General features: G+C 36.9%; 1 protein-coding gene across 1 annotated transcript in view; it reads right to left on the bottom strand.

Moving 5' to 3' along the window:
• The window catches only part of TNIP3 (TNFAIP3 interacting protein 3), a 59,987-nt gene extending 48,425 nt beyond the window's left edge, over nt 1-11,562 (bottom strand). The window contains exons 1-2 of the mRNA XM_085323865.1: nt 11,494-11,562; nt 862-947 (exon numbers count right to left, since the gene is read on the bottom strand). Coding sequence (XP_085179991.1) covers nt 862-923 — 62 coding nt within the window. The 5' untranslated portion in view covers nt 924-947; nt 11,494-11,562. The remainder of the gene's footprint in view (nt 1-861; nt 948-11,493) is intronic.
• Between the last annotated feature and the right edge of the window lie 4,113 nt (nt 11,563-15,675).

Here is a 15,675-nt window from a genome sequence, read left to right as displayed (position 1 = left end):
AGCACACACAAAGCCTTGAATGAATGGGAAATCCCAACATGTAAGAGATTTCAAACCAAGATATTYCACAATAAACTAAACTGAGAAAAATTCCTTCTTTTAGGAAGTAGTAATGTAGAATATTGCTACCCAAAACAATCTACAGCAACCTTAAAATAACAATTTTTCCTTTTATATCTCTCTCAAATCTGCATGCTATACCTAATGCTTTTTAAAGCTACCTTTTACTCATCCTCGAGCTAGCCAGAGGGTTTTCTGCATCTGCAYTTATCTTATTGAGTATGGCAGTATCCCCCAAAATGCTCAGCACTGTTCATTTTCTTGGAACTCCTGATGGGTCACTGGCAATCTTAGAAATGGATTGCCATTGTCACAGCATCATTGGAGGCTGTAGCAGTTCTTGTAACCTCTATAGATATATAGAGTAAGTCTCTATCCTATACTACAACCTCTTTTTACTGCTAGAATCAGTAGAACTAGTAGTTCATGAACAGGCAGATGCCCAGAGATGTTCTAAAATCTCCATCCTTGGAGATATTCAAAACTCATCTAGACAGCCCTGAGCAACCTAACCTAACTAGCCCTGTTTTGAGCAGGGGCTGGACCAGATAACCTCCAGAGGTCCCTTCCAGCCCACACTMTTCTCTGATTCTGGTCTCAGCACARAAAACACTCATGTTTCATTTATTTAAAAAGAACTAATAAGTTATCCTGAGGATACATTAAAGTGGAAATAACTATTARCTTGGTTTTCTGGAAGAAGGCAAATCGATTACCAAATACAGGAAATGCTGTATTACATATTTTCAATAATACAATGTAAATGGACTTAAAAAAAGACAGAAAATAATAGTTTCATACCTTTCCATCTCAACACACTGATGAGGGCACAATTCTAGAAGATTCTCTGCACCTTTATTCATGCTTTTGAGCTGCTCACAATGGATCTATTTGAAATGGAGAGGGAAAAAAGTATACTTAGAGGGCAAATAAAGTTTAAAAAACTAAGAAGTAGATTTTAGTGCGTGAACACAATGAGGACACTCATGTCTTGCCTATATTCTTATTTTCCTCTTTGYTTACCATATATAGCTGACAAGTAAACCAATAATCTACTTTCTCTTTCCCACCATCATACTCTCAAAAGTCAACCCCTCTAACAATACACTAGTCTAATAGTTACARCTTTGCAAAGCTAGAAGCAGTAAGAGCCTCTGAGCTGTCAAGAGTTCCAGAAACATTGATAATATTGCATAAATAAATAAGTAAATACTATTAAAGAAAAAAGAAAAAAAATGTAGCACCATTATAGCTAAGGTTGAGAACTAATTGCTATTTAAAAATAAAAAGCAATTATTTTAGGTAGAGTTTGCACTGACACTCAAACTGACCAGAAATTTTGCATGTTTCATGGAAGTATCCAGTAGAACTACTACTGCAAGTTAAAGATCATTTGACCACAGAGTCTAATATAGATCACTTGGAGAGAGAAGAAAAGGAGCCTTAAGTAAGGTATCATCCACAATTGCACTGTTCAAGAACCATACAGTCTCCTAATAAGCTTCCCTCTAGTAAGGAGCAGCTACTGTCAAGCCTTGCATTTCCAAATAGAAAGGTGATATGAAAGAGTCATGTTGACCACTTCTTGGACAACAAGCATAGGATCACTGTTGAGACAGCACTGAAGCAACCTCTATCTTTTGTGAATTGGCATGTATCCAGACACTTACTGGGGATCTGAACGCAGGTGGGGGAGCAGGGTGGGGAGAGAATCTTCCTGAAGACACACATCACAGGTAATAGTAAGTAGGTCACATTTAGATATCCCCTTTCAGAAGAAAATTTAAAAGAGGACAAAAGCAAGCTTCTGGAGTTTTATGAAATATCATCATCTCTACATCACAAGYGGGAGAACAGATTGTACAAAGACTGAGGCAGTGCTGCCTCAACCATGAGAGTCATTCTACTGACTGTGCTGTAGGCTGATTACAGCCCTAAACAAATTTCTTCAGGATCAATAGGGTATCTCTAGGTCATCAGAAAAAGAGCCTAGAAGACTTTTTAGATCAAAATAACAAAATAATAGTATTATTATAGCTGCTGGGTTTAGAAGATTGAAAGGTTATAGCTTGTCTTGACCTAACTGATAYGCACTGTAAGGATAACAACGTGACCATTGAAATACCACGGGAAGTCATCAGGACTGAAATCTGCTATTTATAACCAAATGAATTTTCAATTACAAGTCACTCTCTATTGGCAATAWTGACTTATTTGGAAACCACAGCTGAACATTTTACAGAAATTAAGCTGTTTCATCAAAATGCACAACAGAAATTTAAAATAAGCAGTTGCCAGGAAAAGATCCAAGGTGTTTTGCTTCCCTGCCCATTCTTAGCTTCCATTCCTGCAGGTATTTCACATCTTTTAAATGCATCTGCTAATCACCAATTACAAGGATCCTTTTAAGAAAAAAGGGTCAATTCAGTTTCACCTTGCTTTCAGTTTCTCTAAGTTTTATGACTATCTGTTTAATCATTACAAAAACATGTTGAAGTATGGAATGTTGTATTCAATTGATTTCAAACTGATGAGAGTTATGCCTTTGGGGGTACCTACGCTTAGCTTCAGAGGTCTAACTTAAAATTATCAATTTTGAGAAATGTCAGCATAGAATGAAAACTGTCAACTCTCACCAAAACAACAAAAAATAAAATGAAACAACAAAACTAAATCTGATCATGGTTGTCTGAAGAAAAAGAAATAGAATTCAGACTGCTATTCCATCTCTAATTCATCCCAGTGGGCTTAGACATTTTCAGTAGCCTCAGATCAATGTGCCAAGTTATGCACAGTAATAAAGCTCACATGCTGAAAAACAGGCCATGTTAAAGTGTTAGACATTACATGGTAAAAAGGATTCTTTGTTGGTAAAATTCATGCAGCAAGAAACAAAAGAGGTTTGAAAAACTAAGAAGAAAAAAAAAAGGAGTGAAGAATGCAGAAGACGACATTTACGTATTAGTTGTTTCACTTCCTGATTCTGCAGTCACAGAACAGTGACCCGTACAGAAGAGGAGTTGCAGGCTGCATGTTGGGGAGTGCCCTGCGATCCAGCAGTGGGTACTTTGGGGCTCCTTGTCCCCAGCTCGGGGAAGCTAAGGAAGTGAGTCAGGAGGAGCTGCTTTAGCCAGCAACTCCCAAAACACTGTTGGGCCACTGCCCACCAAAATAGCATAAACAAACAGTTCTGGAGAAGTCTTGCTGCTGTCCTCTGCTGGGGGGACAGGGCTATCCCCTCCCATTGGGCCTGATACGGTCCATGGTATGCATCTCCTGACTCTTAGTCACACACAGATTTTGCTACGAGTGCTACAGTGCTGGGCACGAATTTAATACAGATTGCAGTGTAGCACAGAGGCAGCTAAACTAGTCCAGTAGTCAGAACACATCATTATCAYAGCATGGGAGCTCATCCACCCTCTTCTATCTAGCCCAAAATACAGGGACAAGAAGCAAACAATTCCCTGCTGTGATAGCTGGCATGGCTCTCACCGCTGAGATGGTTAGATGATTACCTCCAACTAAGCAGCACTGCAGCGCAACCATGTGCTTTGATTTGCCTCTGCTGCTTTCTGAACATGCATAAATGACTTGTTGAAGCAAGTCATGGCTTTGCTTTTTATTTTTTATTTTTATTTTTTGGTAAAGCATTTCATTTCTGAAAGACTTTTAATCTTTTTAAAATCATTTTTGATTCTTCATAACAAAAAATTTACTGCAATAAGTTTGACCTACACTGGCAACCTAAATTGGGCTAAATCTACAGTTATGAATCTGAACAAAGATGATACATCTAGGTCATCGCAAAAGATTCATGTTTGTTAYGAAAATAGCTATAATCTTTTACAACTATAATATGAAATGTAATGCTGTGAATTTTTATTAGCTTAGATAAATCAAAGCCAAGATGGATAAAAATCAGCTACTTCAAAAATTAACATTCTGTAGAAAATAGGAGCTAATAATAGTCATGTAAAATTGACAAATTTTCCGCTTTCTACCAAGGCTTTTAAGAGCAGAAACACCCTGAAGTAAAACAGGATCAGTTTTGCTCACGGATTTACATGTTTTAGCAATAATTAAAAATCTTTGGCAAAAAACACAAGAAATTTCTGTGGTTTTCCCTTCCCTTCCAGAATTTATCAGTGCTTCAGTAAAAATCTAAGCTCTAAATATTTCCTAAATACATTTGAATAGGCCCAGAAAGCTCTTTTTGGTCAAAGTATTATTTTTGCATTAGAAATAAGGATGTTTTCCATATTAAAATAAAAGAAAGGGAAAAAAATGGTATTTGGGGAGAAGTCCTCCTCCTCACCCTCCCCCAAGAATGTCAAGACTGACTAATTCTCTTAAAATGTTAACTATAATAATGATCACCACCAGCCAGACACTCATCWAGTTATAGTTTCAAAATGTTCTCCTACACTCCCTTTCACAAACATCTGCACTGTGATTGTTAAATCCTGTGCTGCTCTTGCTTTGTTTCCTCTCCCATTCTGTAACTTTCTACAAGTCTGCTTCCAGCTGAAGCACATCTTATTTTCCTGAACTTTTCTCATTTTTCCCAACCTTGCTCTATAATTCACTTATTTCTCAGTTGTGCCAACATAGTATTTTGTAGGGATAGAAGGCAAAATGGATTTCAGAAACAAGCCACCTAAAGGAGGTTTTGTTTTGTTTAGTTTCTTTGTCCAGCTAGATCAGCTTAATAATTCAGTTTTGCAAAACAACACCATTGGCAGATGCGCAGTCAAAATGCATAAACGGATTCATTGTCACAGTGGAGGGAGCAGTAAACCATTGCACAAGGAAACAGGGAGATGTGGGAACCTCTTAAACCAGTTTTGCCACTAGATAAAACATAATATTGAACTACATCCTCTATTACTAAAGTAAGATATTTCAAGTGAAATTATGTTTACGCTTGTCCGACAGAACTAAGCAAAACGCAACCTAGTGAAAGCAGCATGGAATAACRAAAAATGATAGTACAAGTTAGGAGGTTATACGTAAGAGACAAACCCATGAACAAGATACCTTCTCAATGATACCCATTTCTGCATTGCTGAAGATCCAGGGCCTAACCATCACAGATGGAATGAGTAAACTTACCTCATTTCAGTAATATCCATGTTGCAAAACTGCTCAAAACAAAATGGAACACATATAATCATAAATGCTTTTGATAAACAAGGTGGCAGGTTACATTATCTGTGTGTTGTGTGGGAGGAGGAAATCAATTATTTACTGTAAATGTGATCAAAATAGAAGACCAACTGAAGAAATAAAAAAACATTTGATGAAAGAGATCTTAAGCAATGCATACTAAAACTAATCTGAAATGGAAAAAAGTCTTCAAGATTGTTTTTGTCTTCCATTTCTGAACGAGTCAATCATAAAATAAAGTATTTTGATGATCTCCTCTTATCTAGGTAGACCCAGGTTTGCTACTTATAGTAGTACTAGTATTTTGTGCATCTAGCCTTGAACCAGCCATTACCTGCCTTGCTGTTTTTGCATCCAAATCTCTTTGCTGAAAAAACAACTTCAGCCTTGTAAATGCAGTCTGAAAATGCACAAAGACAGCAGAACTGCCACTGCTCTCCTCCCTCCAGCTTGCCTCCTCCCAGTTATTTCCTCATAAAGCACTGAAACTCCAGTATTAGACAGTTGCTGATGAAAATTTAAAATCTGAAGAAAGAATTTTGTCAAAAACAGAGATTTTAAGTTTCTCAATCCTGGCTTTCCCAACTTGATTTAGATAAAATGAAACTGATACCTGCTTTGCGTGATGCACGAAGATTTAATGTCAATTCCTTAGAACTGTTCTTGCTATTATGTRCAATTTTCCTTGGTTAGGATAACAACAGATTCAGAAGAGTAAATGCACCCCTTTTTWAAAAAACTTAACTCAGATTCCCCTGTCACAAAACTATGAGATCTAAAACTTTCTTTTTTTATCTCTCTTGAAATAATTTCAAACTATGCAATGATGGAAGTAAATTAAACCCAAAGCAACAGACACCCACTGAAGGCGTCCACATTGAAGAATGAGACAGTCAATTAAAAGCCGAGCATACTTATTCCTACCCACAACTAGAAGCCCAGTTTTTAGCACTGAGTGAYTTTTAGAGAGGCTTGTACTGTAAATTGTTTGGCTCCAGTCAAGGAAAGGAAAATGCACAGCGTAATCCCTGCATTTGCTTTATTCTACTGGATGTAGTAGGGTGACCTTGCACAGATAAAGAATGTCTGTTATAAAGCTCTCTTTGGAGGATCAGTGCTTTTAGGACCACAACAATGTCTGAAAATACATTAGTGTATTAAACTAGTGTACCTGGTAGGTATAACATGCTGTTTTAAACTAAGTGTTCTTGTTGAGAAACAAAATACCATCTTTTTTCTTTACAAATTAAAACAGTTTTCAGACATATCTCTGTTTCTTTGGAAATCAGTTCACTTAACTTCTAAACGTCTTCAAATCAAAGATCTTGAACTACATGAGAAAGTGAGAAAAATACTCCTAGRTGAATATATAAATATTGTCTTCTAAACAAGTAGAACCTAGTAGCATCAGCATTACTAATATAGCCATGGTTATGCTTAGGATTCTTGTGACACAGACTTCTGTACTTGTGCAGAGTCCCATTTAAGTCAATYCACACGGACATCTGCAAAAATAAGTTAATAAGTATGCAAACTTTTGAAAGGCTACAAAACATAAGGTCAGTGCCAAGAATATCATGACTATGTTTCTAATGTGTAAAAAAGTCACATTAGAAGTGATTAGGGGGAGTCATAAGTATCATCAAGCTGTCAAAGCTACATGCAGTATACTTCAGAATGTTCTTAGTAGTTTTCTGGAATACTATAGAGTCACCCTATCTTCTTCCTTTTTCCATGAACTGAAGACTTAAAAAATTAAAAATATTAATCTGTAATTACTCTAAAGTTATGAGTTGAGGGAGAGGAGTTAAAAGATGTATTATGACATGTTTGCAGCCAAAGATACCTAAAGAAAATTGTCTATGTATTGAAACAAATTTTATTTTTTCTAGTTATTTGAGTCTCTCTGATATTTAAATACAGCCTATTAATGATTTTCATATATGGCACATGGGCTCCTCCTTTTTAATACTTTTAGAAAAAAAAATCATGTCTTTGGCTTCATTTTTAAAACTTAACATTTTCCAGTAATCGTACAGATCTGGGGGTAAAGTCGGTTATATTTTGAATATACATCCGATGCATTTTTATGAGGGCAAAGCAATGTTAATAGATYATAATTCAGTTCAAAAAAGTACAAAACACATCAATAAAAATAAAACCTTTGACAATAAATACCTTTGACAGATTTCTGATTGCTTAGTAAATGATTTGAAATAGATCAAACAGCCTAGAACTTCTGAGGCACACTTGGAATACTAACTGTATTCCATCCAATAGTACTGCACGAGGCCTTTCCAATGGTATTTTTCTCATGATCTGTATCTAGCTTTAATTAGCATATCAAATTATTTGGGGGTTGGCAAGATGGGAAGGCAGTACTGAGCTGTTTGTTAAATGTCTGCTTTAAATTATGCAGGGAACAAACTGTTTCGTTAATATTATTCAGTGATAAGAGGATGGACAGGAAACATTCCAAGAAACAAAATACAGAAAATGGAAAGGAAACAAGCTGCAGGATAAAATTGAAATTAATCTAAGTATTACGTTCATTGATAGTGCCTGAGGTGTTCTTTCCGAACAATTTTAAATGTAGAACTCAGTACAGTGTAACTGGGACATTGCGATAAGAAAGAGAAAAGGTGAGGCCTTCTTATGTAATCCAAGATAAGAGAGAAAAGGTATAGGATCTCTTAACTCTAACAACTTGGAAACTGAGTTTCTGGAATATAAAGCGGTGTCTTGGTATGTTAACAGRAAGGGGATCGCTCCAAGTAGGAGACTCATGCAGCTGGGAAGAAAGGGAGTTTGTGAGAAAAGAATTAAAGATACAGGCAGACCTACCTGCAAAAGTAGTACAACTGCAAGAACAGAACTTTAAGAGTGAGAAAGGAAGAAAATTTTGATGTAGATGAGGGGCACAACTCTGCAAAATCCTAGGACAAAAATGAGAAAGAAAAGCCCACAGAAAGGTAGGAATGATCTGACAAGTTGTAAAAAGCCTGGCATTGCTTTACTGGCAGGAACACTAATCTTAAGCAGTTCTCAGAGACCTGTAAAGTGTATGCTGCTTCCCATACATTTTAGTGTGTGCACACTTCTGAAATGTTTTAATGTTGCTGCTAGAAATTAGGATTCTGCTAGCAGTATATCACATTCTAATAAGGATCCAGAAGCAAGTAAAGCAAAGACAGCCTCTAAAGTTTTCTTTCCCTATCTTCTAATTGATTTGCTGTGAGCATTTTGTAATCCTTAGGTATACTTTTACTTCATTTTGAGAAAGGGGAACTAGGATGGTCTGAAGTTCCTATAGTTATATCCTAGTACCATGTGCATTTGTGACCCCTGACAGGAAACAACAYTGGTTCTGAAAACAGAAGGGTTAATTCTAACTATAATAGTTGTATTACTGACAGTGGGATAGTCTAACTGTACATTTTAATCAAGTAACTAAAAGGATTAAAAAGGCATGCACAAATGTTTGCTTTCTTCTCTCTCTACCCAAACCTTATCTCAAAAGTGCTCACAGCTCACCATGTTTTTACTTATTATCCCTTAAGCACACCACTTCAAATTTGCAGTGCTGTGGCTCCAAACGTTCCTTATTCATGACTTTTTTTTTTTTTTTTTTTTTTGAGAAACAGTGTAAATACCAATTTACAGCAACAAGGCAAGCAAGACAAGCAAGACTCACCTAGCCAAGAGTTCTGGATCACCCACAAATGCTACCTGGATTATGGAAAAAAAAATGCAGCAGATATGGATAAAGAGCCCTCCTGCCTGGTAATCACACAGGCCCAGTTAAGGAAATCCTATGCCTGCTCCAGTTAGGGTCTGTAGCACCAGCAACATCCTAAACCCTACACAACAGGCAAAACTTTCCAAAGACTTCAATAAAAGCATTATCCAAGTAAAGAACGTGGGTCAGACAAAAGTATAATATGTGGTATCTTTGTATCATTTAATTTAATTTAAAATAACCATGTAACATAGTGTAAATGCTCCACCTGGAAATAATCCTTATATCTTTCATTGTATAGCTCTATGAAAGAAAAGAGAGTAAAGGGACTCTGCTACAGCTATTCTATCCATAAATTAATTTTAAAAACTATTTAAAAAAGCTTCTAAAAGTTCAAGCATCAGCTTTTAGATTTGAGGTCTTTCTGGTAGACAAAAAGGGAAGAGAGGCACATGATTTCATTCTGAGGTTAAGCAAAGACCGGCTGATACAAGCATTGAATTAAAGCAGAAGTTACTCACCATTTTTAGGCTAAGTGTTCGTCTCCTTGTTGCTAGATTAGAATGCACTAGTCTCAATAAAGGCTTATGAATGCTCTCTGAATCAAAAGATAACTAAGTGGTTTGCAGTCAAATATATAGATACATATATACATCTATCTCTCAAGGTTTAACCTATACTCATGCTTAGGGAAACCCCTTTCTTAAAGTCATTCTAACGTTGAGAATATATTCATAACTCACAAATAAATACAACCCACACAGATCTACTTGAAAGCACTGCTTATAAGAGACCACAGAGGATTCCCTCTCGTTCTTCAGATTACCATGGAACAGTGACACAATAGTACGCCTACGCCTACTCATCAGCAAGAGCAGCTCTGTGGGAAAAGCAGTGGTCTAACACAGTGGAAAAGTTATATCAATTCAAAAGGTATATAACACAAATATTAATCTAGAAGTAGAATAGTTTACTGTAAGCAGTAGATAGGTCAGAGACCCATTTCTAGGAATGCATTTTAATTAGAATTTATTCTAAAGGTTTCYCTACAGAAATAGCACTCAATTCTATCAACCATATAGTCTCTTCATCAGAAGTGACATTCAGCACTCACCCCCAACAGCAAACATTACATTATTGTATCTGATTTGCTCTCTGAGGAAGAAGGTGTAAAGAGGTGGAGACTGCAGAAGCTTCTTCGTCTTCATCCAGACAAGAAGTGATCCAGCATTTTTAAGAACATACTGTTCAGTTTAGGATATAGTCCACTGCACTTGGAAATTGATTAATCAAGTCTCTTAGACAATAATAAAAATCAACACTGTCAGGCGAAAGATCTATATGTTCAGAAAAAAGTTCATCTTTAAGCCCAATTCTTTTACTGGTTTCAATTTCAACAAAACCTGTGCAGTTCTGCACCAAGGAGGAGAAATTAATTTGACATTCAGGAAGACTGCTGTCATTTTCACTGCTGAATATGCTAGTGATCTAACTGCCCTGAAAGCTTTTCCATCCTCCTAGAAGGATATCACAGCTGCTCAATAAAGCAGGGTGGATGCTTTTGTCCAGCCATTTACCCTCTGCTTCTCCCTCTCTGTCTCTGTCACATACACACACATACACACACACACACACACACACACACACTAACCACCTACAAATTTATGTCCAATTCATTGCAGTTTTGTTGAAAGAGAACCATTCTGTAGGTATTTGCGATTAAAACAGCGGAAACAACAGGCTAAGGTCAGGATGTGGGAGACCAAGGTTCAACACTTTCCCACCACCTGATGGAAGTTTAACTCCATTTGTACCTCCTCGATAAATGTCTTCACTGCTTGAATTACAGGRCAATTCCTTCAGTCTTTCGCAAGTGTAGTCTTCCACTGCATATAAAGTATTTATCATTACTGAGTTAGAGAACACAGAAATGGCTTTCTAGTTTGGGGGTTCAGACATTTACTGAGGGAGTTCAGATTTAACATCTGCCTAGTTAAAATAAGGAATAGAATCAACATCTTTCATTTCTCAGGGCAGTGTCCTGCCCTGACCTCTAGCTAGTTATATATCAGTATTCATAAACAGCAGAACAGCCTTAGCAGAGGAGGTTGAAAGCAAACCACCAGAAAAGACTTAAAACAGCAAACTGCTAGAGCACTGTTTTGGGAGCGAAACAGTGACATGTATTCAAATCCTTTTAAGCAGCAGAAGAAAATGAAGCTGGAAGATGCACCTCAGAAAGGCAAAAGCTTTTTCCACTAGATGACTGAGTAAGACGGGAATAGCATCACTTCTTGCTCAGTAAGGTGCTCGCAAAGGACCTGATGAATCTAGCTTCTATTTCTTTGGCTTTCACTGCTCTGAAAAAGCCTTCTGCTCTGGACTGACCAACATGCCTAATTTCTATGGGAATGGATGTAGTTTGGGGGATTGTTATTTTGTTATCCTCTGTCAGCTAAGCAACAATGATGGAGCTAAGTCACATCTTTCCATGCATGCAGTTACTGGGTTTAACATCTCATCACCTGTTCAACTCCACCGTTGTGGTTTCTGCCAGCGAGGTCAGGAATAATCAAATTTCTCCAAATGCAAAACTAGGCAAGTCAGAATTGTTAGGCCTTCTTAATCAGTTGTCTTCTTGCCTGAAAGGCTGTATGCCATTCCCTGAGTTAAGAAAAAGTGACCAAAGATGCCAGCTTCTTCTGGAAGTGTTTCTGAAATGAAACGCAAAATGTTTACAAATATTTGAACAGACTAGTCATTCTGAATTACACACACATATATTATAGTACTCAGCTACTTCTACTGCCTCTCAATAACCATTCCCARAGCATGCAGGGGGAAGGAGATATGTTAGTGGATGGAACAGTGTAACAGCTGCTTTCTAAAAGAATAATAGAAAATGTAATCCTTGCTTATTCCACAGAATAGGAGATGAAAACATAGACTTTTTTCTTGTTAAAAACAGCTKAAAAACATGCTTGACTTGAACAATTGTATTGTTTCATTTTGAGCTCTTGTAAACATTAGAGATATGAAAGTAATGACATTTGCATCACAGCAAAGCATGCACAACAAAAYATTTTGCGGAGGCAGAGAAAAAATAGTCAATGGAAAAAGAATGAAGGGGAACCCTTTCTCTCAGCCTCCACTGGAAAATTGTGGGGTACAGCAGAAATCACATATGCATCTTTCTACCTGATCTCCCCACTCTCCCCATTTAGAAAAGGAAAACCCCTTTAGTGACACCATAGCATGTTATAACTGAACAGTAAAAATTTCATTGCCTTACACACATACCCAGGCCACTTATCTACAGAAAATCCAGACTGGATGGCTGCTATTCAAATTATTTTATTATCCACTGAAGAATTGTTTGTTTAGGCACTTTCCATAAGGGAAAAATAAGGAAATGAGTTAGAGAAAATTTAATATAATGCAAAGAGAGCAGCTTAAAGTACTGGATCCTCTGTGACTTGTAAATGGCTTAATTGCCATGTAAGTTTTATTGAGCAGGAAAAGAAGACCACTGCAAGGAAGAAAGGAGAGACCAGAAAAAGCAATTTTGMGACTGTTCAGAACATAATTGGGATGCTAGTATTCTGGAGAGGAAGCTGAAGACAGACTTGTTGTCCAGGAAGTTTCTGAGATTTAGTCTGAAGAAACTTTAAGCTTCCATACCATATTTAGGGCATTAAGAATTAATTCTGCAGGAACTAGGCAGCCGGCTGTTCTCAACATAAGCGTTACACACTGGCCGTCTACAGCTGTCCTCCTCTTTTTGCTACATGAATGAGAACTGCTCCCACGCACTTACATTTTTGTCAAGCTAAAATCCTCTATTTCACTCGGAAATAGGTTGTTCATTCTCCACTTGGGAAAAAAAAACAAAAAAAAAAACAAAAACAAAAAAAACAAACAAACAGATTCACAAGCCCAAGATCAAGAAGCACAAATCTGAAGCAGTCAGTCCCAACTATCATATTTTTGAGGCAACTGAACAGTTAGTGGTGTGGGTACATCTAATCCACACTTCATACAGAACTGAAATACGTTTCTGTGTCAAAGTAGCAGCTTTCCCGGGGAGAAAGATACTGCTACCCAGTTCCACCCTAAATTTTAGTGAACAGCTTTGAATTTGGTTTGGACTTGATCAGGGYTTCCTGAGAAAACAGGCCAATAAAAAATTCTAACAGAACATCATTTCAGTGTCATTTGTCAATTCCATGAACTTTAAATACGCAGCTCAGTGCCAAGGAAGTTTGTACAGAAACTGTTTTTCTGACCAGCAAGTTCATGTCCACCCACTGGTTTCCACCAATATTCCTTTTACTGAAATATAGCAGTATTTAAATTCTGTACTGAACCAGACTTAAATCCAATTTCAGGCAATGTCATGAAATCGGACTTGTCTTTCTGCGTAACATTGGAAAGATTTCTTTCCTATTCACACATAGTTTAACCTGCTTGCCAGCTAACAAGAGAGAAAAGTCAGTCCTGAAGCCCATAGCATACATCAGTGAAATTTTAAAGCAGCATCTTATGCTGACAGAAATATCACCTTTATTTCCACAGAGACAGTTAGGTATTTTGGATGAGACTGAGCATTTACATGCAGCTTCAGGCCGAAGACTGCAAGTTGCACCCACTTTTTTTGCCTTTGCTATTTCTTGACTTGGCTACAATAATACGACCGTCCATAAAGCCTGCAGCAATTTGTACTGTTTTCTAGTAGTGTGAGGTACACAAGTATTTTCTCAGCAGCAACATGATTAACTGCAATCACAGTAAACCTTGCCTCTGCTTCCTAAACTGGGTTCAAGCAGTATTAARTTCCTGATCTCTGATTTTCTTCTCTACAGCAAGGGAGTGCAAATGAGTCGCTATGTTCATCAGGAGCRGTGGAAACCTCCATAGTATAGGCCAAGAATAGATCTGTGCAGATAGTTAAGACTGAGCTCAAGACCATTGAAAGAATGAAGGATTATCACAAACCTCACCACTGCCCACCTTAAATGCAAGACACACATTCTTAGCACTGTCTTTCTATAATAGACTGTACAAAAACATGCATATTAATAATATGTCAAATCACCTTAAAGAACTCARCTTCTCACTACATTTGCTTCTTTCTCTGTGTAGAGGATTGTGGGATTCAGGTATGTCAGAGATTTTAGTTACATTCCATAATGCACTACTGAAAATTGATGATCTGGTATGGGAACCAGTAGAATAATATTGACTAGAGTAACAGAATAATAGTGAGCAGAATTGTACAAAAAAGCCTCTTCCTTGAACCATAAGCTCAGACTGCCTTTGCCAGCTCTTACCACTATTACAGGTTGTAAATTGCCAACTGAGCACAAGAGATACCGGAGCCTGGTCTAAAAAAATGAAAGAAAACAGGAAGTAAGGCCTGACATACCCCCATAGGAGACAGGATTTGCTACTTGCCTTCTCCTGGGCTACATTTGCAATTGACCACAGGTAAACGATGGAAATGAAGAATGCATCTCTTTGGAGACATGCTGGTTGTTGGCAGACAGGAAGAAAAGTGCTTTGTATGCAAGCAGGGTATTGAGGGTGTGTGTGGGACATACATGTTCATTAAATTTCAGATGAGGATTGTATTCTTTCAAGGTTYTCTGGAGGACGTGATGACCTTCAACCTTTCCTCTCATGGCTGCTAACACTCAGCATAACAGATAGTGTTTTTTTTTTTTTTTACCTCCCCGTCCATTAAAAAAAGAATTAAGAATAATATCTCCTTACAGCTTTGCTAAATTGTTGCACAAGGCACACAAGTGTGTGTATGTCTGTGTGTAGTAAGGCTAATAACCACTTTAGAGAGACGGTTTTCTCATTGTTAGAAGCTAGATCCAGTTTCTAATACTGCTCCTATCACATGAGCACACAAACTAAGAAAAAAAAAATCCATCAAGATGAGCATGCCTGTACATTGACCTACAAGAAAACTGCCTTAGAGTTGTTTCCTGTTACCACAGCAAAGGACTATAAAAGTGCAGGAACTCCTGATCTTAGGCTGCTATTTCTACCTCAAATGACCCTAATTAGAAACAATATCCTTGCATTACTCAGATAATTACTCAGATTTACTCCAAAAAATGGAGACAGAGGCAGTGTGTAAGCACTGAAAACCAATTTGGAAAAATGTAAAAATCCTTTAAAGAGAAAAAGGTTCTTAAAATGAATATTTTTTATAAATTATGTTTAAAAACAAAATCATTTGTTGTGGTTGAGAGAAGATTGTTCTTCTCCACCCCCGGCCCCCCAATTCTTTTTCTATTAAAAAATAAAATAAAATACAAGTGCTCAGAGCTCTAGGAGACTGTAACAAACATACAGTTTTACTTCCTCTATGTACTTCCCCTGCAAAAAAAAAAAAAAAAAAAAAAAAAAAAAAAAAAAAAAAAAAAAAAAAAAAAAAAAAAAAAAAAAAAAAAAGCTATACACTGAAGGTTACTTTACAAACTGTGCGTATATATCTGTAATAATAAGTTACTCTAAATATTTACAATATTTCTCTGTGCATCATGCTCTAAAGGAAGACTTAAATCACAGTAGAAAGCTAACTAGTCACATAAACATTCCATTATTACCTGCAAATCTTTTGAATGATAGAAAACATTTAAGTTTTACTCAAACTAATTTCCTTAAAACATATCAGCTTTTGCAAAACACAAACT

Source organism: Rhea americana, unplaced genomic scaffold, assembly GCF_003343005.1.
Source record: "Rhea americana isolate MKP2758 unplaced genomic scaffold, rheAme1 scaffold_89, whole genome shotgun sequence".
NCBI classification, from domain to species: Eukaryota; Metazoa; Chordata; class Aves; order Rheiformes; family Rheidae; genus Rhea; species Rhea americana.
Note: the sequence above shows the minus strand (reverse complement) of the source record. Positions and strands in the feature narration are given on the sequence as shown.